The following is a 24,461-nucleotide window of genomic DNA, read 5'->3' as shown; positions in this document are numbered from 1 at the left end:
AGTCAAAATTGTGGAATTAAAATTTTTTTTCTAGAGTAGTCTTGTCTATAATATAGAGTGAGAACAGAGATATAAGCAACTGGCTTTTTCAAAGGTGTTAATCAACATGTCAAAAAGCAAAGGGTATTGCAGCTGAATTTTGAACATTCAGGCCAATGTTTCTCAACTTGCTTTGTACCCAAAGTAGCAATTCTACAATTCTGTTATATACACACATACATATACATATATATATATATATATAAGACAATAAAGTGAAGTATGTTTAATTATGATTAACACCCATATGTGTGTGGCCGGGGGGGGGGGGGGGGACCATTGGATTTGCCCAAAAGGATTTTATGTAGTTACCATTTCTCTTAAGTCACATCAGATACCTGAAACTTATATAAGTTAAGTAACTTTTGTTATATTATTAAGCTCATAAAATGTCTGGAATTCTAACTCTGGCCAGCGAAAAATGATCACTAAATGTTCTTATTGGGAATGAAATTATAGCACTTCCATGGAACTACCCATATTTAGAGGTCTTGGGCAAGCCAGGAAGGAAAAGTTGAGAAGGTGAAATTTCTTTTTAGCTTTGTACTTTTTCTGCTACTTAAAGTTTTTATAAGTAAGTCGTTTTATAATCAAAAGCAATAAAAAATTTTAAAGCAAATAAAAATTTTAATTATGAGAGTCCAAAATAGAATTTAAGTTGTATCCATTTACTGACACAGAGCGAGCCACAGAGCGAGCGAGCTCCCCTCTGCTGGTTTACTCTCCTGATACTTGGCAGCAGGACTGTCTTGAGGACTAGTGCCAGGAGCTGAGAACACCGTCTGTGTCTCCCATGTTGGGACAGTAGATCGAGCACTTGGCCATCATCTGCCTATCCCAGGTATATTAACAGGAGCTGTATTGGAGGTGAAGCAGCCAGGACTGGAACCAGTATTCTGGTATAGTATGCGGGTGTCCCAAGCTGCAGCATTGCCCACTGTACCATGATGTCTGTCCCTTTCTAACATAACTTCTGTGAATAACTTTTCAATGGAAGGCTCATGGAACAATAAGGTCACCAGTCACAATTTCCTGGGCAAATCTAGAAGATGAGATGGGCCCCATGTCTGCTGTAATCATCTCTGTAATCCACTCCAAGAAGCGTATCAAAATGACACTCAGTCACATTAGGACAGGGCTAAACTCAAGTTCTTTCATTTATTTATTTGGGAGACAGAGAAAATTCCTACACACTTGTTCCCTTCCCCCCAGATACCTGCAATGGCTGGGCTGGCCCAAACCAGGAATTCAAGCACTCAAGCCAGGTGGCAAGGACACAAATACTGGAACCATCTCCATCAGCTCCTGGGGAGCACTTTAGCAGGAAACTGGAAGTAGGAAGTAGAGCTGGGAACTAAAAGCCAGGCACTCCATGTGTGAATCTTAGGTGTCTCCACTGCCATCCAAACAGCCAGTCTAAATGCCCCGCACCCACCACTATTGCCAAACCTAAGCATCTTGATCTAACAGCACATACCTTGACAACTGACCCAGTCTTGCCGTGCACTCCACCTAGAGTGGCCTTTGCAAAAACAGCTCCAGGCTAAAACAGAGAAATGGAGTCTATGCCATGTGCAAAGATCTGGTGTATTCCAGAAAAGCAAGAAACTTACAAGGCTGAAACTTTCAAGTACAAGGGATGGCAGGGTGGAGCAGTGATGGGTACTAAACTGGAAAGATAGATTCAGACTGAGCTTCCACAGACCTTTAAACTGTCATCTGCTGGAGGTGGGATCAGGGACTGGACTACAGGACTACAATCAATCCAGGAGTCAACTCCATCCAGGAACTCCGATGTAGGTAGCTGAGAATCCAATGCCTTCCCGGGCACATTAGCAGGGAACTGGATCAGAAGTGCAGTAGCTAGGACTCATGTGGGATTCAGGCATCACAGTAGATAGCTTAACCCACTACACAACATGTCTGGCTTCACCTTCAGGATTCTTTCTTTTTCCTGTGATTTATTATTTTTATTTGAAGAGTTACAGAGAGACAAGGAGAAACAGAGAGAGAGACCCTGCATCTCCTGATTCATTCCCCAAATGGCCACATTGGGCTAGGCTGGTCAGTTTCCCATGTGGTCCCGCAGGACCCAAGGATCCAGGCCCTCCTCCACTGTCTTTCTAGACCATTAGCAGGAAGCTTGGTCAGAAGTGGAACAGTCCAGACTTTAACTAGTGCCTATATGGAATGCTAGTGCCACAGTGAGAGGCTTAGCTTGCTGTGCCACAACAAAAGCGCACCTTCAGGATTCTTTTTTTTTAGGATTTATTTATTTATTAGAAAGTCAGATATACAGAGAGGAAGAGAGACAGAGAGGAAGATCTTCCATCCGATGATTCACTCCCCAAGTAAGCGCAATGGCCAATGCTATGCAAATCCAAACCCAGAACCCAGGAACTTCCTCTGGGTATCCCATATGGTTGCAGGGTCCCAAAACTTTGGGCCATCCTCGACTGCTTTCCCAGGCCACAAGCAGGGAGCTGGATGGGAAGAGGAGCTGCCGGGATTAAAACCATTGCCCATATGGGATCCCGGCGCGGTCAAGGCGAGGACTTTAGCCACTAGGCCACACGGCGCCTGGCCCACCTTCAGGATTCTTAAAGAGAAAAGCTACTTGCTCAATCAGAATTACTGCTCCATGTGCAGTGTGCTTTGGAGAAAGACAGGATGCAGGTGGAGGGGCAATATACTGAATCATTTAATTTCAGGAAATCTTACTTGGTATATTACTTCCCAGCTCCTTAAGAGGGATTTCAGTAATCATAATATTGAATGCATGTTTATGGAACCTGAACTTGCTTTTTATTGCTTCCCAGAGACTTACAGATTGTAGAGTTGAACAACACAGCTTTGCTTTTGCCATCATGACTTACAGCTGGGTCCAGGGGTCTGCTGCTTCACCACTACTACATTCTTGTGCATCTTTCCTTGAAGTATCACCTTTGTTTTAATTGCATTTACCATAGGTTTCAGCTAAGGGTTTCCAGTGTGCCATGATCCTGGGAATTTTGTTGCTTCTTTATATTACAGAGTTCACTTGCACTTGAAAGACTCTACTGTAGGTTACCCAAGAAAGGATTCTCAGCACAATACAAATCATTTCAATTGTTTTAAAAAAATTTTTTTAAATACTTCATGGTATACAAGCCTCTATTAAAATAGGTTTGTATTAAAATAGTAGGTCTTCGGCCCAGTGATGTAGCATAGTAAGTTAAACCTCTGTTGCAGCACTGGCTTCCCATTTGGTTGCTGGTTTCGAGTTCCAGCTTCTTCACTTCTGATTTACCTCCCTGCTAATGGCCTAGGAAAGCAAAGGAGGATGGCACAAGTCCTTGGGCCCCTGAACCCACATGGGAGATCCAGAAGAAGCTCCTGGCTTCTGGCTTTGTTATCAGCCCAGCTCTGGCCATTGTAGCCATTTGAGAGGCAGAGTGAGCCAGCACATGGAAGGGAGGTGTGTGTGTGTGTGTGTGTGTGTGTGTGTGTGTGTGTATGTGTGTGTGTGTGTGTGTGTCGCTCTACCTTTCAAATAAAAATAAATCATGTAACAGAAAAATAAAACATACCTATATATGTCCATGCATAGCAGGTCTTTGGTTTGCAGCCTGCATGCCCTCAGCTGAGCCTCAGCTCCCATTCTGTACAGCCGACAGCCAATTAGTACCTGTCCAAGGACACAGAGGACAATGTGAAGATTGATCTAGATGAACTTAATGCTTGGCTTATAGAAAGAACGTGTGTATTTTCATTTGTTTTCTGATTGTCTTGAGATGACTTCTTCCCATGTGTTTTATGTGACATCTCCCCTCTCTCCTTTTTTTTTCAGGCAGCAGAGTGTCCAGGAAAACTGTTCATTTTCCATTCGTCCTTGCCAACTGCTGAAGCCCCGGGGAAGCTCAAAAACCGAGATGACAAAAAGCTGGTTAACACAGACAAGGAGAAGGTAATTATAAACAGTAAGCAATTACTCTTGGAAATGTCCATATGTCATTTCTGAGGAGCGAGAAGGAAAGAGGCAGTGTGTCCTTTGTGTAAGAGGAAAAGGAGGCTCATTGGCATAATAGGCTAATCCTAAGTTTGTGCCAACATCCAGTATGGGTACCAGTTCATTCCCTGGCTGCTCCACTTCTGATCTGACTCCCTGTTTACAGCCTAGGAAAGCAACGGAGGATGGCCCAAGTCCTTAGGCCCCTGCACCCATGTGAGAGACCCAGAAGTTCCTGGCTCTTAACTTCATATTGGCCCAACTCTGACCATTGTGGCCATTTAAGAAGTGAGCCAGCAGATGGAAGATCTCTCTCTCCTCTCTGTATATCTGCCTTCCAAATAAAAATAAATAAATCTTAAAAAAAAAAAAAGTAAAAAAACGAAGAGAGACAAAGTACCACGTGTAAGTCAAGATCATAGGAATCGTGTAAATTGCAGACAGCTTAAAAAATTGTGGAATTCTAGAAAAACCAATGTCTGGAATATGTAAAAGAAGCATACATTCCTACCTTATATATAGCCTGCATAAGAGAGACTGAGTAATAGGGCTGTTGTGGATTGAGGAAGCACGAAAATGCAGAAAGTTTAAGGCTAAAAGACAAGGTAGTCTTCACCGTAGACTAACACTGGGGGCAGAGACAGGAGACAGGAAGTAGTAGTGCCTGGTGCTGAAAATGCACCATTGCTCTAAACTCTAGAGAGTGGAGAATGGGACCATGGAAGCAAGCATTCAAGCATGAGCCGCACGGCGCCCCCGAAGGTGCCTCCTCTAAGTCTGTAAAGCACAAACAGCAATGTTAGTTTCAGTAGGCATGTTGGAGGATCAGATATAATTGTACACATACGGATATTCACAGGCACCAGCCCAGCATAGACTGGATACTCAGCAAACCACAGCACTAAGGATTATAACACATTTCCTCAGCTCACTTCACTTAACTGGGAAATTAATTTGCCTTTTCATTAAAAAAAAATTGTTAGAAGTCAACAGAGAGGCCAGTGTGGTAATGTCATGGGGTAAGTTATCACCTACAAACTCATCATCCCCTAAGAGCACCAGGTTCTGTCCCAGCTGCTACACTTCGCATCCAGCTCCCTGGTAACAGGCTGGGAAAGCAGTACGGGATGGCTCAAGTGCTTAGGCCCGTCAGCCACATCAGAGACACAGGTGACGCACCTTGGCTTCTGCCTGGCTCAGCTGTGGCCATTTTGGCAGATTGCAGAGTAAGCAAGCAGATGGAAGATTCTCATTCATTCTCATTCTCGCTCTTTCTATTTTTCTTTCTCTATTTCTCACTGTCTCTGTTTCTGTTTCACTGTAACTTTCACAAAATGAATAAATTTGAAATAAAAAAAATTCAGTGGAAATTTAAAAAGCATTTTCTACTTTTTCTGTTTGTTTCTTGCACCCTTTTCTCCAGATCCTCTTCCAGCCCCAGACCAATGTCTATGACTCGCTGGCCAAGGACTGCGTGGCCCACGGCTGCTCCGTGACCCTCTTTCTCTTCCCCAACCAGTATGTGGATGTGGCCTCTTTGGGCCTTGTTCCTCAGCTCACCGGGGGAACGCTTTACAAATACAACAGTTTCCAGGTAAGTGACGTCGTCTCTGATTTCTGCCATTCTCCTTTTGGTGCTTCAGTCACAGGTTAAGAAAATTGTGACCCACCCCCCCGCCGGAGTAGCAGACAAATGTAAGTTCAAGTGCAGGTGGACAACCCTGCAATTTCACTCTCCTTAAGAACTTGGCAACAGATTGAATTCACTCAGCTTCAGAGTGAAATATCAATGTCAGCTTTTGTAATGGGGGGAGTAGATATTCTTTCAGACATATTCAAGACAGTGTTTTTTAAAAGTGACTAAATGTTGTTTTAAATTGTTAGCATTAGGAGGGTCAGTTCACATCACCACTCTCTTCCAAGCCTAAATTGAGAAGTAGGCAGAATTCCACGCCATCTGACCTGGGACTGCAGCTGGGGGACCCACACTGGGCAGATCCACACACACACACAGACGCAGGGGAAGCTCGGCTACAAGCTGTTCTGAAAGCTGACTATATCATGGGCTGACTCTACAGGAACAGGATCCAGGAAGGGACGAAATGCACCAACCGGTTCCTTTCCCCAAGCTTCCTGACCAGCCAAGTCACCCCACTTCTCAGGAAATGAGGTCAGGAGTAGGTCCCTAAACTATGCACCTCCATGCAGAAACGAGAGTAAGAATGTAACATAAATGACCGATGTCAGTCATCATCTGTTTTTGAGTCATCTGCAAGGTTGTTCTTCAGTAAGCATGTGGAAAATGTCATTAAAAGATACATTTATTTTGACACAAGAAATTCTGAAATCCATGCATAGTTTTTTCTTAATACACATTTCCTGTGAACTATGTCAAGTGTTTTCATATTTACTTTATGCTCTTGTTAAGGGGCTTGATTAGACCAAAGGTTGCAAATGAAATAAGATTAAAAAAAAAGCATCCAGGTCCCTTTCCACATCTTAGAAATGTTAGGCCACCTCTAAAAGCTAAGCCCTGAGTGATCATGTCAAATTTTTCTTCCTCCTCATTCTGCTCAGATTCTGTATGCTGAAGTACAGCGACGCTCATGTGTTCACCTGGAGATAAGTTTTATCAGGAAAAAAATGTTTTTAGTTCACCAAAAAGGATTCTTCCATCTTCCATTTCTTAGTCACACGGTCCCAGAGTTTAAGAGCAATACTGGGCTCGTTGCTCGGGCCCTTAGCCGTGTGATAATGTGACTGTCTACACTGACTTAGCTTCAAAGCATGTTCCACCAAGTGATATGTGGAGAGGCAGCATTTGTAATGCACTTTTAAAAGGGTTCTGTAAGCTTTTGAATTCTCTGTAGTTTCTGATATAATAATGGATATTTGTTTATCTCAAGATGAATAATTGTCATTGATTCCTCCACCATGTCTAAAAAAGAAGGTCTTTCATAAGCCAATAGAAGAAAACCCTCTAAGCTGTAAACAGAGAGAAGATGTTTTGTGGTCTGAGAGTGTTTATTTTGGCTGTGCTGCTATTCAGCTGTTTATATCACTCCGCTGCAAAAACAGATCATACTGTAGCATTTCTTTCTCATGTTCAAGTAAAAATGTTTAACAGAGACTTCCATTCACTGTTACATGAAAGAAATGAGAAGAATGGGCAGCAGCCTTGCAGGCATTCAGTTGGTTGCACAAAGCTAAAAAGATTGTCTAAAAGCTATGGCTGTGTCTTCCCTCTGTCCTCCCTCCTTCCCACTGTGTTTGGAGAAATGCTGTGTCTTCTATAGTGGCGGCAGTGGTTTCTTCTGACCGCTAGTAGGCGCTGCTGCTCCCCGATTGCTCATTCCTGTGGGTGAGCATGCAGCCCTGCTGAGATTATGCACAAGTGGGTTATGGGTGAATGTTGCTTACGCTGGGATTAGGAACAGCTTTCAGAAATATGGTGACACAGCAGTAGCTCCCAAGACATGGAGACTGTCAGCTCTGTCAGCTCTACCAAGCTCTGAATGTGGTCACATCAAAGGACCTGCCCCCACAGGGCTGTCCCCACCATGCTGGCATCTTAGTCTTATCTTTAGCCCTACACTCCAAATGGATCAGTTAGACACTCAGTTGTGCCATCTGCTAAAGTGAATAACTGATTTCCCCTTCATAATGTTAATAAAAATGAAAAAAAACTGTTGAGTTTAATTTGAAAAGCTATGAAAATCATTGTGTAAAGGTGTCATACATGTTTGCTAACCAAACATACATATAATGTGGACGTAAATGCCCTAAATCATGATTACAAAGAATGAAAATGCTAAGTATTTTACTGCCATCTAGTGGGCATTAATCATACTTTATTTTTCAGATGCACTTGGATAGGCAACAGTTCTTGAACGACCTCAGAAATGACATTACGAAGAAAATAGGCTTTGATGCTATTATGAGGGTTCGTACCAGCACAGGTAATTATTGTCAATGCCATCTTCTGTCCTTTTTAAAAAAATAATAATTGCTGCTTCTTCAGATAAAGAGCCCAATGAACAAAGTAACAGTGTAGTTAAAGCAAAGCAAAATTTCCCCTTTTGCTTCTCTTTAGGTTTCAGAGCCACTGATTTCTTTGGTGGGATCTATATGAACAACACTACTGATGTAGAGATGGCAGCCATTGACTGTGACAAGGCAGTGACCGTGGAATTCAAGCACGATGACAGACTTAGTGAGGACAGTGGCGCTTTAATCCAGGTAATTGAAAGTTAATTCCCATCTTTTGTTTTATAATTCATTACTAACAATGATCAGTGGGAACACTAAACATGTCCACTTCATCATTTTTAATGTTTAATATTTATTTTTTAATCCCAGATGGTTAATGTGTGGGCATTGTTGAAATGTGTGTTTCATCAGCGTGAGACCTAAGGTGTTATCAGAGCTGATTATGTGCTTTTAAGGGAAGTGAGCCTGGGTCAGTGCTGTGATCCTGACGAGAATTGTTTCCCCTCAGCGTCCTTGGTAACACAGTCAGGGATATGTGTTCCTGCAGAGCAACTGTGGAAACGTGAACAGACACTTACATGTGATTAGCCCAACTGTAGCAAACCGAAGTGAATTTCCATTATTCTCCATTACTTATACCCATCTTCAACTATAGTAGAAAACATTGTGGGGAAATTGAGAGGCCTTTTATATGTGAAAAGTGTAATAAATGTAAATAAGGTCATGCCCACATGGGTGGATGTGTGAACCAGCTCAACTCGTGACCTTGTGTCTCTTCTGCAGTGTGCTCTGCTTTACACCACCATCAGTGGTCAGAGGAGACTTCGGATTCACAACCTTGGCTTGAACTGCAGCTCACAGTTGGCTGATCTGTACAAGAGCTGTGAGACAGATGCTCTCATCAACTTCTTTGCCAAGTCAGGTAATACTTTGCTAATCCCGAAGTTCAGTAAACCTCACATTCAGAAAGGCCTGGTGGGTTAGTGGAGTCTGGAGCTGGGAAGTCCAGTGGTAATGCAACCATTTGGCGTGGAGAGGCAGAACTGGTATAAAAACAAAGGATGAGGAAGAATGGTCCACATCTCTGAGTCTAGACCAAGAACTGGGATAGCTCAGTTCAAGACTGTGCTGTAAAGATTGTTTTCCTTTTCTTTCTGGGAGATGGTCTGAGTGGAAATTCAGGAAGGAGACACATAGATCATTATTATGATACTTAAGGATACCCCCAACACATGAGGATAACGGAATGAGTTCATCACTGTTGTTGCACTCAAATCACTTATCCATCGTATGGTGACAATGAAATAGGGTAGGTAGAATTTTCTTTTGCTTTCCTCCTGAGAGTCTGCACAAAAGTTTGGAAGAGGTAGGTACCCCAACCCATAGAAATTCTACATCAGAGAAAAGCAAACTGGCTTTCCTTGTCTCTGTGTGTAGGACTCCTGGTATGTTGAATGTAACTTTAGGGCCAGTAGGACCTTTCGCTGTAGGTAGGCCAACTTCTCCAAAAGCTGATCACAGTTCATCAGAAGGAGACTGTTAGCAAATGACTGAACATGCATAAGTGCTTTTAGCCTTGTTTGGTCACCTGAGGATAACAGCAACATTTTCTTTGTTGTTTTCACTATTATTTGAGGAGCTAAGACTTTGATGTCTTTTTCCTTTTTTCCGTGTGTGTGTGTGTGTGTGTGTGTGCAGCTTTTAAAGCAGTTCTGCACCAGCCTTTGAAAGTCATTCGGGAAATTCTAGTTAACCAGACTGCACATATGTTGGCGTGTTACCGAAAGAATTGTGCAAGTCCATCTGCAGCAAGCCAGGTAAGCCACCTACTGAACTTTGATAATAAAGGGTTATACACAACTACCCTTTCCTTTAGCACCCAGCTATTGAAGGTTTGTGGTTTTATAGGCACTTAGATGATGTATGGTGAACCATAGAGCAAAGAAGATTGAGAGTACAATTTTGAGAAACTTTAGTTATTTTATGACTGATAGTAAAAAAAAAAACTTAGCTTTGCAAGGTTCCTAAACCAGAAATTGTGTGTGTGTATGTGTGTGTATATATATATATTTGGCAGACAGTTACTGCATACAAAAACCTTATATATCCGTCACGGGATGAATGTCTGGAACAAAGATGAAGATGCTGCTTTGCAGATACCTGCAATCCCTTATGGGACTGCCTGGTTGAAATCCTGACTCATCTGCTTCTGGTCGAGCTCCCTGCTATATCTCCCAACCCATATCCCCCCAACCTATATACCAGATGTTTTCAGCATTTGTGCCCCTGCCACCTAGACTGAGTAGCGGGCTCCTGGTTTCAGCTTTACCCAGCCCTGGCTGGTGTGGGCATTTGGGGAGTGACTGAGCAGATGAAAGAACTCACTCTGTCTCTCTCTGTCTGTCTGTCTCTCTCTTTCTCTGTCTCTCACACACACACACACACACACACACACACACACACACACATTCTTTCTCTTTTAATCCCTCACAGTTCAAATGAAATTAAACAAATATTTTCAAATGTACTTTTTTTTTTTAATTTGGAAAGTACATGAACACAGCTCTCTCTTGTATATAGAAATGGATTTTTTGTTGGGAACCGTGTACACACAAATACATCCTCAGCCCGTTAGCAAAGTTTCCATGAGCTAATGGCAGTAACAGTATATTTTATCATCATAAATATAATTTATCAATATAAGCATTAGAGTTTTTATATAAAAGTTTTTAATAAATGTTGAGAATTTTGGAAGAGTTGTTTCTAGCCATCACCTAGTCTTTTGAAATGTTAGAAAATCTTAAATAATTCTCACTTAAAGCCTGCTACCAAAAAAAAAAAAAAAAGGTAAAACCTCAGGCCCACATTAATTTTCACACTTATTCTCTTGTTCACATTATCTCTATGTCTGTATAATTTAGATGACATTTTTGCATGGTTTGGTATTGAGTATCTTAGTATAAAATCTATATTCAAAGAGGAAATGGCGAGGAGCAGTTGGGAAAACTATCTAGTTGTTAAAAATGACTGCTGTAAAGATTTGTATGACTCCCAGAAGTGATCCCTTAGCAGAAAAGATGATGCAAGTAGAATTTGTGAGTCCAAATTTAGAATCTAGATAAGAAGGAAAATAAAACCCATCTATGATTTGGACTTTTTATGAAAGCTCCTTTGTATGTTGTCCCAAATGTTTGTCATCTCTTCTATCCAGTATTGATAATCATAGCGACAAGTCTTGAGACTACATGAGTATCTCGTCCTTTTTATTACTCAGAAGACTGGCTGTTTCCGTAAAGTCCAGCTCAGTACAGATGCAGAGCCTGCTTGCTCCAAGAGTGGGCCCAACGTCCAGCCTGGCTCTGCTCCAGGCCCCAGGCCATCCCGCCCCAGCTGTGCTGGTTTGACTTGATGCTCTGGAGGCACCGTTGTGTCTCTGGAGTATCTCACACTCCAGAAGGCTTAGTTGAAGCAGAACAGGCACAGTTGGTGTCTTCCCTGGAAGTTTATTTGCTGGTATTCAAACACTAAGTCAAAAACGATTCTGTTGCCTATTTAAGGGAAAAAAAAAAGTGTTCATTCCTTCTGCTCTTAAAGCTCAATTCATTGTCTATACTGTTAGATCATTTGGTCACACAGTTATTTATGAGGTTAAAATATTGTGATGCCAAGTTGTCTCTGAATAGGTTGACAGCGATTACTCCTGTTCTTGCCCTGAGTCTTTGCTTTTTTCCATTAGCGCAGTTCCAAGGGAGCCTTCAATGTGATACACTTTATGAAGTGATGAGAAATAGGGCCTGGCGGCATGGCCTAACGGCTAACGTCCTCACCTTGAATGCCCCAGGATCCCATATGGGCGCCGGTTCTAATCCCGGCAGCTCCACTTCCCTTCCAGCTCCCTGCTTGTGGCCCGGGAAAGCAGTCGAGGACGGCCCAAAGCTTTGGGACCCTGCACCCGAGTGGGAGACCCGGAAAGAGGCTCCTAGGTCCTGGCTTCGGATCGGCATAGCATCGGCCATTGCAGTCACTTGGGGAGTGAATCATCGGATGGAAGATCTTCCTCTCTGTCTCTCCTCCTCTCTGTATATCTGACTTTCCAATAAATAAATAAATCTTAAAAAGAAAAATGCAGTGATGAGAAATAGATCCCTTGTAAATCTCTCACAAAGTGTGGAGAATGTAGAGATTATAAAACTGTTAACAGTAACATTAATGTACTATGCACTGGAAATAAAAGGGGGCTTCAAATGTTCATACATAATTCACATTATCTTTGAATTCCATTTTCAGCAAACTTTGTGAAGGTCCCTAGTTACAGAGTTGCTGGACATCAGAAAGTTGGTGCCCCTTCCCTTCAATTCCCTTTTAAGAAGTAGTAACCGTGTAGGAATCCCTAAGGGAATCCCACCATTTCCTGTAGAACCCTAGTTTCCCCAGTGCAGCCAAGCAAAAACGTAACAGAGTGTCCTCGATGAAACTGGGTTCACCAGAACTGCCTGGACTGTACTGCCAGGGCCAAGATGAGGCTGAGGCGAAAAGACGCACTCAGTACAAAACATAAGAAGGCACCTGCTCTGGTGGTGAATTAAGACATAAAACTGGAAGTTATATGAAAGTGACTATGTAGGTATACATAAGCAAGATCACTTTTTAAATTAAATCTGTAAGTTCAAAAGGCAAGTCAGATGACCTAAGCTGCAAAGAAATGATTGGCTTATTTTTAATTATTACCTTATCTGTCAGCTCAAAACCCAAAAGAGTTTCCCAAATCCAATCAAACGGGCCTCATTGCTCCCTCCTTTCCCCTACCAGAAAGTTAGTTACTTGGAGCAGGCATCTGGTGCAAGCAAGAAGAACACCACTTTGCATATCACAGTGCCTGGATTGGAGTCTTGGCTCTGCTTCCAATTCCAGCTTCTTGCTGACGCCCTCCCTGGGAGACAGTGATGGTGGCACAAGTAGCTGGGTCCCTGCCACCCAGATTGAAGTCCTAGCTGTGGCTTCTGCCTGGCCCAGCCCCAGTTGTAACAATTCCAGTAGTGACCCAGAAGATAGGAGATCTTTCTGTCTCTCATAGCCACTCTGATTTTTAAATAATGTAAACGTACAATTCGAAAATAACTAGCTGTTTGTGGAGGGGATTATGGAAGCATGGGGAAGGTTTTGTGATGGTAATATCTTGTCATATTTTCTTCCCCCATCCTCAGAACATTGACAAGACTGTCCCTTGTTTTGTTTCATTTTGTAACCCCATTGTTCTTCATCATCGGTTTAGCAGTTCTGTTTTCTTCCTCATCTTGTCCTTGTAAGTGAAGCTTGCCTCTCTGTGGCATTTAGGACAACAGATTTCTGAAATATCTGATTATGACCAGAATAGTTAGGAGTAATCAGTAAAATTTCAAGATAATAATTTTTAAATTATGTATATTTTAAGTAGGAATCTGAGGTCATTCTTAATCTAGAGTAATATATAAAATGTCTAACTGGTAGGGAGCCTAAAAATAGCATTGAGTCCCTGGCTCTGGAATTTGATCATAAATCTCATTGCTGCATCTTCTGATGATAGTTTGCCTTGGCTGAGAAAGTAACCCAGTGCCAAGTGTTGTTAGAGGAGAATGTGACTGCAAGGGAAAGAATTACAGGGAGCAGAGGGCGTTCTGCTCTTACACAGAAATAGGCGTGTAATTGGCTCTGGTTCTTGGAAAAGAAATTAGAAGTTGAGAAGGGAAACAAACTGTAAAGAAGTGTCCTTCTGCAATGTGCTTGCCTGAGCCAATGGGAAAGTTGAGTTCTATACATTTCTTACTTAGTGTAGATCATGAGATCTGTGGCATGAAGAAATTTGAACTGAGAGATAAATTCCAGCTGAGCCCTGAGGGAAATTTTCTTTTTGCTGTGGGTTCTGATTACCATATGTTCTTCCATCTTTAAGATAGAAAGCCACAAAGAAATGGTGAGTGTATAGGCTATGTGTTTCAGGTATCTATTATTATCTCTTTTTCTTTGGCTGTCTGGAAGGAAGTAACAATTTCATCAAACTCAGTTATTAACTATTTTGTCATAAAATGATTTGGGAGGCAATCCAGGTAAGTCTGCTCAGTGGTCCTCCTTCCCACACATCCCCTTGCCCTGATCAATCCACAGTCTCTGTGCCCAGGAACACATGGGTTCCCCAGCCCAGCCTTCCAGAGCTCAGTCTTCCAGTGGGGTGGTATGCTGGCCATGAGTTCTGTGCCCACTAGGGTCCCAAGCTCCTGGCACGTGTGCCGGCCTCGGACATTACCCCTCCACACACCCAAGATCCAGGCCCATTCATAGTTTCCAAGTCTGGTGCAGAAGCACACGAGGACAGCATGCTAACCCAGGGCTCTCTGCTGCATTCCCCCAACTGTGCCAAGAACCAAGCACACGGGGAAATGCCCAGATTCGCGCATGCCTGGACGTGAGCTCCGTGTGAGCTCCATGTGTTATAGTTTGTCTCTAGGACTGCAGTCCCCTTATTATGTTTGATCTGTGTTTGCTGTCCTCAGTGGATTTCAGGCATCTCATGACTAGAATTGTTGCTTGCTCTTCCTTGCATCCTGACACTGTATTGGGAATCTGTGACATGATGGCATTCTGTCTGAAGGGCAACATCCTGAAGAGTTAAAGACGCAATATTTGTGGATGGTTAGAAACGTCGCTTTTTGAACTCAAAAGATCAACTTTGGAAATACAGATTAGGAAAGCACTTGTTTAGTAAGCATAAGGCATTTATTCTATTGATGTGAGGCACTCTTGTAATCATTCAATCCCATCCTTGTGGATTGGCATTTTGTTATTTTGTGTTCTGAACAGGAAGCCAGGGAAGAAAGGGTGAGATATTTGCCAATGGTCACACACGTCCTAAGGGGCAGATGGAATGACCTCTAGCAGCGACTGTGCTGGGAACCACCCGGGCAAACTGCTGCACCTGTAGTTAAAATAATGGCAAGTGCAGTTCTCGGAATCCCTGCTGTGGGCCAGTTACTGCGCCCTGGTGTTTTTCGTGGGCCACCAGTGAGCCTTACAACCACCTTAACAAAACAAATACTTTTGTATTTTATTGATAAAACCCACAGGTTCTTTCTCAGTAAAGCCCAAGTGTATGAAACAAACCTCTTTTGTTTTTCAGCTTATTCTACCAGATTCCATGAAAGTCTTCCCCGTGTACATGAACAGTTTATTAAAAAACTGTGTGCTGCTCAGTAGACCTGAGATCTCCACGGATGAGCGGGCGTACCAGCGACAGCTGGTCATGACCATGGGCGTGGCGGACTCCCAGCTTTTCTTCTACCCACAACTCCTACCCATAGTAAGCATGCTGTGGCGGTGCACTTCACAGAAGGGCTGGGGGAATTGGGAATTGCACTGTGTACATTTTCCATTTGTGATCTCTTAGAGGAAAAATCTAAGGCCACAAAAGTTTCCCAGATGTGTTGCCTGGGGTTTAGAGCTTGGGCTCTTTAGAGCAAGTTGCACATGTGCATTAGTTTGTGCTCAGCCTGGCACCGAGCTGGTATGGGATGGGAGTGGAGGGAAGCCGGGGCCTTCCTGCTTCCTTCTGAAGTCATCTCCATCCCATTCATTGCTGTTCCTTCTTGCTTGTTCTTATGGCTGAAAGTCTTGGGGTCACCTTTTCAGGTGGCTGCTTTGCTTTCCTCGACCCCAAGTTCATGATCTTTTATTGCATAGCTTCGGTGAGAAGTCAATCAACAAGCTGGAGAAAGCTAAGCTTCCAATGTGGAAGAAATCTGCTTTGTATAGACAGAATCCAGAGAGCTTGTGCTGAGTGGGTATGTGAGGTCTCAGTGCACACAGTCTGTTTTCTTGGTAAAGATTTATGTATTATTTGAATGGCAGAGTGATAGACAAGGAGTGTGTACCACAACCCCAGCCCCACAAGTCTGCCTTTATACAATGTGTAAGTAGCTGGGAGTCCCTGCATTTCATCAGATTGTCTGTGAGTGGCATTGCCCAGGTGCAGCTGGGGGTTTACAAGTGAAGACAGGTTTGAAGATCCCTTCCCTGTGAGACACATTGTGCGTTAGCCCTCAGAGAATTTCCATGGCAATGTAACAATGCACTCTGCTTTCTCTCTTCTTTTTTCCTTTTAGTCAGTGCTTTATGTCTTGAATGTTCCTGGCCCTTACAACTAACCTCCTTCACCCTGAGACCCACGGGTCTTAGTGGAGGGAGAGGAGAGGGGCAGGCTGATAGGGACTTCTCACTCCCAACTTCAAATTCATCCTCAGGCTCTTAATAACAGTGTCAGCAGAACTAAATAGGGTTGGGAATTAAAGATTAATTTTCTCACAAAGTATAAAGATTAGCTGGAAGTTATTATAAATGATTGATTTCTGAATCAAATCAGATGATCAACAATCTAGAGACCCACAGAGACGAGAACTATAAAGTCAAGCATGTCATTACTCTGCTGAGATTGTCGTGCCAAGGTCACAGGTGACTAGCCTCTTGCCACAGCCCGTGGGCACTTGCCCAGAGCGTCTGACACACATGATCAATACTTCCTGAAAGGCTTCTTTTGGCTCTTCTACTCGGTGGCCAGTCGTGTTGCTTCCTTCACTTGGCAGGGAAGTGTCTCCTTTCTATCCAGTATTGTTTCCCAAGTCCATGTTGCCAGCCACACCTCTGTACCGGACTCCTGGCTGCACGAGCCCTCCTAGGAGGTATCATGTGCAAGGTGCTTCTCTGAAGTCCTCTCCATCTCCATTCATTGCTGCTCCTTCCTGACTGTTATTGTGGCTCAAAGTCTTGGGATCACCCTGACTGTTCTCCTTCTCTCACCACCATGGGCACACATGGTGACTCTTTCTTCTCAACACACCCAGAGCATAACAGCATCTCACACCCTCATCTGCTCCACCCAGATCCACGCATGCTCATCTCCTTGGTGGGGTCTGGCTGTGGCCTCCTAATGAGGCTCCCTGCTCACACCACCGAACACCTGCTGCTGTCTGCTTCTAGCACCAAAGTGAGGATACTGCTGTGAAGCTGATCGTCAGCTCATGTCACTCCTCTGCTCAGCACTCACTCTCTCCCAGCACAACAAAACCCAGTGGCCCCATTGCCCAGGTGATGTCACTCCTCTCCACGCCCCCTTCTCTCTGACCTACTGTCCATCACTCTCCCTTTGCCCACTCTCCTTCAGCCCCACCAGTGCCTTCAGCAGTCCTTGGATGCTCCAGTTAGCCCCTTGCCTCAGGACCTGTGCCCTGCTTTTTCCTTCCATGGTGCATGTTCCACCCCCAGCCAGCCCCATGGCTCCTTCCTGCAAGTTCATTCCAGAGTTACCCTCTCAGTAAACCTTCTAGTCCACTGCAGCTGGCCCTAAAATGCCCAACCTCTACCCCAGCACATTCTATTCCATTTTCCTGCTTCTTGTCATCGTGGCTCTTGATACCATCTTCAGTCCTATATAATTGTCTCTTCTCCCACAATCAGTAGCTTTGCAAGGCAAGGATTATTGTCTCATGACTAAGAACAGTGTCTGGCACATAGAAGACACTCATGAAATACGCTGTGAAAGGAACAGTGTGGGGGAGCGAGGGAAGAGAGAAGTGACAGAGAAGACCAGGAGAGAGCAGGGGGAGGAAGTGCGGGAGGCCCTGGAAGGAAGGGCTGTCTGACCGTCGCCTTTGCCTGCACAGCACACGTTGGATGTGAAGAGCACGGGGCTGCCGGCTGCTGTCCGCTGCTCTGAGTCCCGCCTCTCAGAGGAAGGCATCTTCCTTCTGGCTAATGGCCTCAACATGTTCTTGTGGCTGGGAGTCAGCAGCCCACCCGAACTGATCCAAGGCATATTTAATGTGCCATCTTTTGCACACATCAATACAGACATGGTGAGTACTTTTTCATTGTTTTTGTGCTGATAGGCAAAGTGTAAATGTTGAAATATTATTTGATATGCAACCACATGTGACAGAAGAAGAAGAAGAAAAGAATAGCAAGTCTTCAGTTCTAAATAAGAACAAGAGAATTTCATGTTTTGAGGAATAACACTTACCTGGAATCAAGTGTTCAGCATAGTATTATCCGACAACTAAAATACATGACTTGAAAATATACTCACTGTACGCCATTCATTCTGCACTGATTGTCCCGCACCGTTTCATTTCACTGTCATAGCAACTGAGTGAAGAGCCGATTGCAGTGGGGTTTCACAGATGACTGTCAGTCTTTGAGGCCTGCCGCAAGTGGCCGGTGGGGGAGCCGAGTTCCATCCTGTGCTTCGGGTTCCTCCCCAGTGCCAAGACAGCTCTCTAAAGAACACAGACATCTTCCGTAGGTGTTGGCCTGTGAGCTAAATCCATAGTGAGTTACAAAATAATGCATAAAAATGGCCACACTTCCTTTCATAACCATAGCAAAAGAGATTATGGTTTCCTGTAAAAAATGCACACGAAGAATTATGTTTAAAGCATCTTGACATTGAACAGTTAGGATCTGAGAGTCAAGTGTCTTGCAGACGTTCCTTGCTGCCGCTGCGGTGTGAGCAACTTTTGCTGTGGCGGTGCCTGTCTCCCTCGGCTGGAGGATGACTGGCCAGGCAGTCACAGCATGTAGACTGCCTTACCCATTTTTATGGCAAGATACTGCAAATCTAGTTCCAGCACTCTATTTCTGCTCTAAGTGTTAAATTCGGAGATTCTTAGTATCTCATAGAAAAGGACAGTTTCAAGTTCAAGACTACATAGATAAGCGGGCAGTTTAGAGGGCTACATATCTGTTCTACACACCAGATGTATGTTTGTAAAATAATGACGTTAGTCCCTTTGAATGATTACTTTCAAGATTAAGATTTTGGGGGCCAGCAGGTTAAACCACTGCCTGCAGTGCCAGTATCCCTTATGGGTTTGTATCCTGGCTACACCACTTCCCAGCTCCCTGCTGAGGTGCCTGAGAACACAGTGGAGGATGGCCTGAGTGTCTGGGCTCCTACAGCGACATAGGAGACCCAGATGAAGCTGCTACTTTCTGGCTTCAGCCTGGCCCAGCACTGGCTGTGGTGGCCATTTGGGGAGTGAATTGGTGCATAGAGGATCTCTTCATTTGTTTCTTTTTTCTCCAACTCTGCCTTCCAAATTAAAAATAATAATAATTTTTATTTAAAAATTAAGATTTTAATTTAAAAGTAAAATATCTACATAATTGGAGTTAAAGAATCATCAGAAATGTAATTTTTAGGGGCTAGCATAGTGTTATAGTGGGCTATGCTTCAGTCTCCGGCACTTGTATCATATGTGGGCACTGGTTCAAGTCCTGACTGTTCCACTTCCAATCCTGCTATTTGCTGGTGGCCTGGGAAAAGCAGCAAGTGGTGGCCCAGGTCCTGACTTCAGCCCAGCCCTAACCCTGCTAATATAATGGCCTTCCAGAGAATGAACCAATGGATGCAAGATTTGTTTCTGTGTGTGTGCTACTCTGGCCTTCAATTAAACAAATCTTAAAAAAATAACATTTTTTAAATAAAAATGATAAAAAATTCAATAGACAAAAGGCTATGAGTTTGTGAGAACAATTTTATAAAATTGAAGGAAGCCTCCTTCTGGTGTTAAAGCATCATCATAGAAAATGCTGAGTACATATTTGCTCAGCTGTGCAAACCTATGAGGTACTCACTTCACACGAAGCAGCGATGGACAAATCTATGCTTGCATTAGGATTCCTCGTCTTTGCCTTCTTTCAAAAATAGAACAAATGTCAAAACCAGAGTGAGCTCTTTGCTTTTTTTAGTCCATTGGCATGTTAGGACATACATGTGAATTATGCATACTGTTATTTTTTGAGTAAAAGGATCTACCTTAATGTCAGAGAATACATACCTAGGGTGGCTTGAGGAATGTCATTCATGATATTTCCCTGGGGTTTGAGGACTGGAGTGAAGCAGCATCGGGCTCAACTCGGGAGTGGCTTACTCACAGAGGAGTCACTGGCTCTGGACATAATTTTTGTTGATAAGTGACCACTAGTTTGTTTTGTTTTGTTTTATTTAATAAAAATTTATCTACTTTACTTGAGAAAGTCAGAATTAAAGACAGAAGGAGAGAAATCTTCCATCTGCTGGTTCATTTCCCAAGTGACCACAACAGCCAAAGCTGGGCCAGTCCAAAGCCAGGAGTGTGGGGCCACTTCTGAGTCTTCTACTTGGCTGCATGGGCCTAAGGCTTTGAGCCATCCTCCACTGCCTTCCCAGGCCATAAGCAGGGACCTGGATGGGAAGTGGATCAGCCAGGGTTTGAACCAGTACCTACATGAGATGTTAGCACCACAGGTGGAGGATTAACCTTCTAGGCCACTGTATGGGCCCTGTCAAGCACTAGCATTTTACTCTGTCTTTGGGACAGAAATCAAAATCCAGATCCTTCATGTCTCCTGGAAGCCTCATGGAGCTAAATTCAAGGTTGCCAAGAACTGCAGGTGGCCACATTTCCCTTGAGGAATCGGTATCTGGCCACTTGCATTGATCTTGGGCGGCATCTTCCAAACACAGGAATACCCAGGGAATCGGCTGCCTTCTTTCCTCTCAGCAGGGGCCGGAAATGCACACCCTGAACAGGACTGCACACTCTCAGACTGCAGCCTGCAGGAATGCCACACAGGAAAGGTTAGACCTGGGGTGTCACATCCCAGAGGAGGATTTTTATTTTCAAAATAAACTTGTTCATCGAGAGGAATGTGCACCATAAAAATGAGAAACAACTAGTGCATTTTTTCATTTTTGCTTCTCAAATAAATTGAGGCACTAGTGAAGTGTATGGTTTTAAGATGTTTTTAACTCTCTAACTTCATCTTGTTGCTTCGTTGTAACTATTATTAAGTTGTACTGAAACTTTAATTTTCTTAAATTTAGACATCACTACCTGAAGTGGGAAACCCACTCTCTCAACAACTCAGAATGATAATGAGTATTATCCAGGAAAAGAAGCCATATTCCATGAAGGTAAAGAAAATGAGGTTTCCCTCCCTTCTTCAAGTGCCTTTTATTTCATTATACACTTTTAAAACAAATGATCTATATCTTTATGATGATAATCTGATAGAATTCCATCACTAACTTAGTACATCTTGTTTCTTACCAGTCATAAATGTACAAAAGCAAGCAGTTGGCACCATGGGTTAAGCATGAGTTGTCTTGGTAAGGGGTTTAGTAGTTACAGAGTTCCAGGATGTTAGTCACTTTGCACTGAGCCTGAGTTTCTGCCAAGACTCAATGCATTTCCTATTGTGTCAGCCCCTCCCATCGGGGGCACACAAGCGTCTTCAGGGGCTGTGCAGTGAGTACCACAGGACAGCAGGAAGCCCTATGACTAGCACCAATAGGAAATACCCCACAGATAAGCAGTGTGAACACTCCCCATACATTCCCAGAGAGAGTAAATTCTAGAAGAACAGGCTCTTCCAGTACTTCTTTCCTCAGTGTCTGATTCTGCCCATCCCTGAGGCTGGTTCACATTAAGCAGCACACTCATGGCCACAGGATATAAAACACACACAAAAAAATATGCCCTTTGATTCTGGTTCAGCAGGGTGCACATCTTAACCTTCTTGAGAGAAATTTCCAATCAGGGGCTCGTTTTACTTCCCATGTTGAAATGAAATGTGTCAGTGCCACTTCCCAGTTCGTTGTGCTGAGATCTGAAAGCCAACATATCCCACATCCTAAATCCACTTGGAATTGGCTGAATTGTAGTGGGGGCAGCAGTTACCACTTGTTCTCATTTTTATTGGGTCAGAGCCGTAGTTTGAAGTTCATTAAGTTTAGGACCTAGGCCAAAGTACCCATAAAGGGAAAAAGCAAGCTGTGTCGATAGAATTCTACTTGAGAGCTAAAAAAAAAAAAAAAAAAAAAAAAACACTTATAACACAAAAGTGGGGGTAGAGCAGGTCGCAGTTGCACAGGCCTGCCTTGTGGCAGCTGGTGTGGCTGCTCCCTGCAGACCCTGTCCCACCCCCTGATCCCCTCCCGCAGACACACACACACACACACACAAGAGGGAACTTGGCTCCTCCTAATTACGTAGGAGGCAGCTGGAGGGACGCTGCTGTGCAGGAACAGTTCAGCTAACCAACAGCACAGTAAGTACCAAATTCTGGCCATTTACATCAACCTCTACTTGTTCAGATGAGAATATGGGGTGGAGAGTGGACCCACTATTCTTAACCAGCCTGTCCCCTTTTCATACCTCTTCCCCCAGGATACCTTCCCCTACAATAGCACTGTCCACTAAAGCAAGCCACATATTCCCTATTGTGGAGCAGCCACATTTAAAACATAACAAGTAATAGTTCATGAAACCCAGTATACCAGTCGTTTACACCTTTGATCAATATAAACAATTACGGAGTCCTTTTGATCTTCCTTTCTGTACTAAGTTTAGTGCTTCCATTGTGTATCTTTGGTTCACATCAAATTTCAGTTTGAACAAGGCTCCTTTCTCTCCATAGCACATGTGGCAGCTTGTGGCCACTGTGCCAGGCAGCAGAGCCCTCAAGAAGGGAGCTGAGCAGGGAGTAGTTCACCGCAGTGTGCTAACCTCCATATCACACACCAGTCTACTGTCTGCACCACCACTGCCCTGAATTCCCATACCATGCTCTCCCACTTAAACATTTGCAACATTTCCTGTCTAGATTCTTCATCCCAGCATGGTGCTACCAGTTCCTGCACCTTCATCAGACCCTATTTCCTACAAAAAACCCACGCTACAGTAACTTGTGCCTAAGCTCCCACTGCCTTTGAGAAGTCCCTAGCCATCTGCCAGCCAGCCACATGTGGGTCGTAATGCCTGATCCTCCAGTAGGGATTGTGCTGAGTCGGCCTCTGTCCTGCAAGGCTCAAGTGACAGTTTCCTGCCTGGTGCTGTTGCTTATGTCTCATTGTTGCCACTGAAAACTGTCCTCCTGAGGTTTCACGGTTTAAGTCAGCCTTCCCTGTACGCCGATTGACTGGCTCTCCTCATCTACCTCCTGTGTGTGAACACAGAGGACAGTTACAGGGCTTGATGGAAACAAAACGGACAGAACCGAGCCGCATTCAGAAAAAATATCTAACTCTCTACTACTCTTTGCTTTCCCCAGCTCCTGATAGTGAAGCAGCGAGAGCAGCCAGAGATGGTTTTCCGGCAGTTCCTGGTGGAGGACAAAGGACTTTATGGAGGATCGTCTTATATGGATTTCCTTTGTTGCGTTCACAAGGAGATCTGTCAGCTGCTGAATTGATGCAAGCTTCCCTGTCCCAACGTTGCATTCCTAAGGAGACAATCTCCCTCTTGGTGCCTAACTTTGCAGATGATAACAGACTAGTTTTGATTTCTTGTTCATTCTCAGAATGGCCTTCCAGGATGGCATTTAGAACTTCAGCCCTGGTGCTCAGGTACAAAGCCAGCAAGGGTACAACTGTACCATAAAGGGAACAGTCTATTTCTGATTGCACAACTTTGTCATTTTTTAAACTGATGTAGTTTGCATTTCATGAAGAGCATAGTTTACAGGACTGAAACATTATCAGTTTTCCTTCTTTGAGCTAGACATATAAATTATTTTTCAAACTGTAAAGATTTGGGAAAAAGATGTCGTCTTGGTTCCTCTCCCATTTGCAGTGAGGGCAAACAATTTAATTTTTACATTATAATTTTTTAAAACCATGTAAGTCCATTGAATTTCTCAGCTGAAGGTTTGCATAGCAGACTTTTAATCTTGGACTCTATCTGATGGAACAATTTGTGTTCTGCATTTTTCCATAGTTATATATTATGTATGCTAAAACAAGTTTCCAGTTGTTTGTCTATAAAACTCTTTATCAATATTCTTGATGGCTCTTTGTACAATATCGAAGGTTTCTACCTGTATATAATGGATCTTAACCAAGATCAATAAATGACTTCATGTACTCTTACTTGGCAGGTAGAATTATTCCTTTTCAAAATTTATTTTGAAATTCTAAAACAAAATAAGGATGGTACCCAAAATATCTTGGCCAAAAAAAAAAAAGTTCTTTGAATGGATCACGAAGAGCAAATCAGGAAAACAAAATTTTCTTTGTTAAACACAGTTTTAGGTAGTAAATATAGAAGACACAAGAGACAGTATGCCCGAAAAGGGCATGGCACGAGTTCCCTAACATATGCTGGTGAGCAAAATAGAAACAGCTACATGCGGCTGACATGAATGAATATAGGAGAGTGACCTGGAGTGGTGCAGCACAGGTGTGCCTGGCCTGTTTGGCTTTGTTACTAATGATATGAATAGTAACAAAACTAAAAGCATTTTGCATACGTACCACCACTTCCCAAGAACCACACCATATGTCAGGTGAATATCTGTACACTTATTCTTACAGCAACCCTAATCCTATGGCCAGCCTCTTCAGTCATGGAGACACTGCCCTGAAGCACTGTAGTGCCTC

The 24,461-nt window shown here is 43.4% G+C and overlaps 1 protein-coding gene across 2 annotated transcripts in view; it reads left to right on the top strand.

Annotated features, from left to right (window-relative positions):
- SEC24D (SEC24 homolog D, COPII coat complex component) overlaps positions 1–23,951 on the top strand; it is a 112,422-nt gene extending 88,471 nt beyond the window's left edge. For both annotated transcript variants that reach the window (XM_040967306.1, XM_040967305.1), the window contains exons 14-23: positions 3,869–3,985; positions 5,451–5,621; positions 7,890–7,986; positions 8,121–8,266; positions 8,801–8,939; positions 9,716–9,834; positions 15,168–15,347; positions 17,704–17,895; positions 20,907–20,996; positions 23,135–23,951. In XM_040967306.1, the coding sequence (XP_040823240.1) occupies positions 3,869–3,985; positions 5,451–5,621; positions 7,890–7,986; positions 8,121–8,266; positions 8,801–8,939; positions 9,716–9,834; positions 15,168–15,347; positions 17,704–17,895; positions 20,907–20,996; positions 23,135–23,275 (1,392 nt within the window). In that variant the 3' untranslated portion in view covers positions 23,276–23,951. The remainder of the gene's footprint in view (positions 1–3,868; positions 3,986–5,450; positions 5,622–7,889; positions 7,987–8,120; positions 8,267–8,800; positions 8,940–9,715; positions 9,835–15,167; positions 15,348–17,703; positions 17,896–20,906; positions 20,997–23,134) is intronic.
- The last annotated feature ends 510 nt before the right edge of the window (positions 23,952–24,461 follow it).

The sequence above is a fragment of the Ochotona curzoniae genome, unplaced genomic scaffold (assembly GCF_017591425.1).
Source record: "Ochotona curzoniae isolate NIBS_2020 unplaced genomic scaffold, NIBS_Ocur_1.0 scaffold_4506, whole genome shotgun sequence".
Taxonomy (NCBI): domain Eukaryota; kingdom Metazoa; phylum Chordata; class Mammalia; order Lagomorpha; family Ochotonidae; genus Ochotona; species Ochotona curzoniae.
Note: the sequence above shows the minus strand (reverse complement) of the source record. Positions and strands in the feature narration are given on the sequence as shown.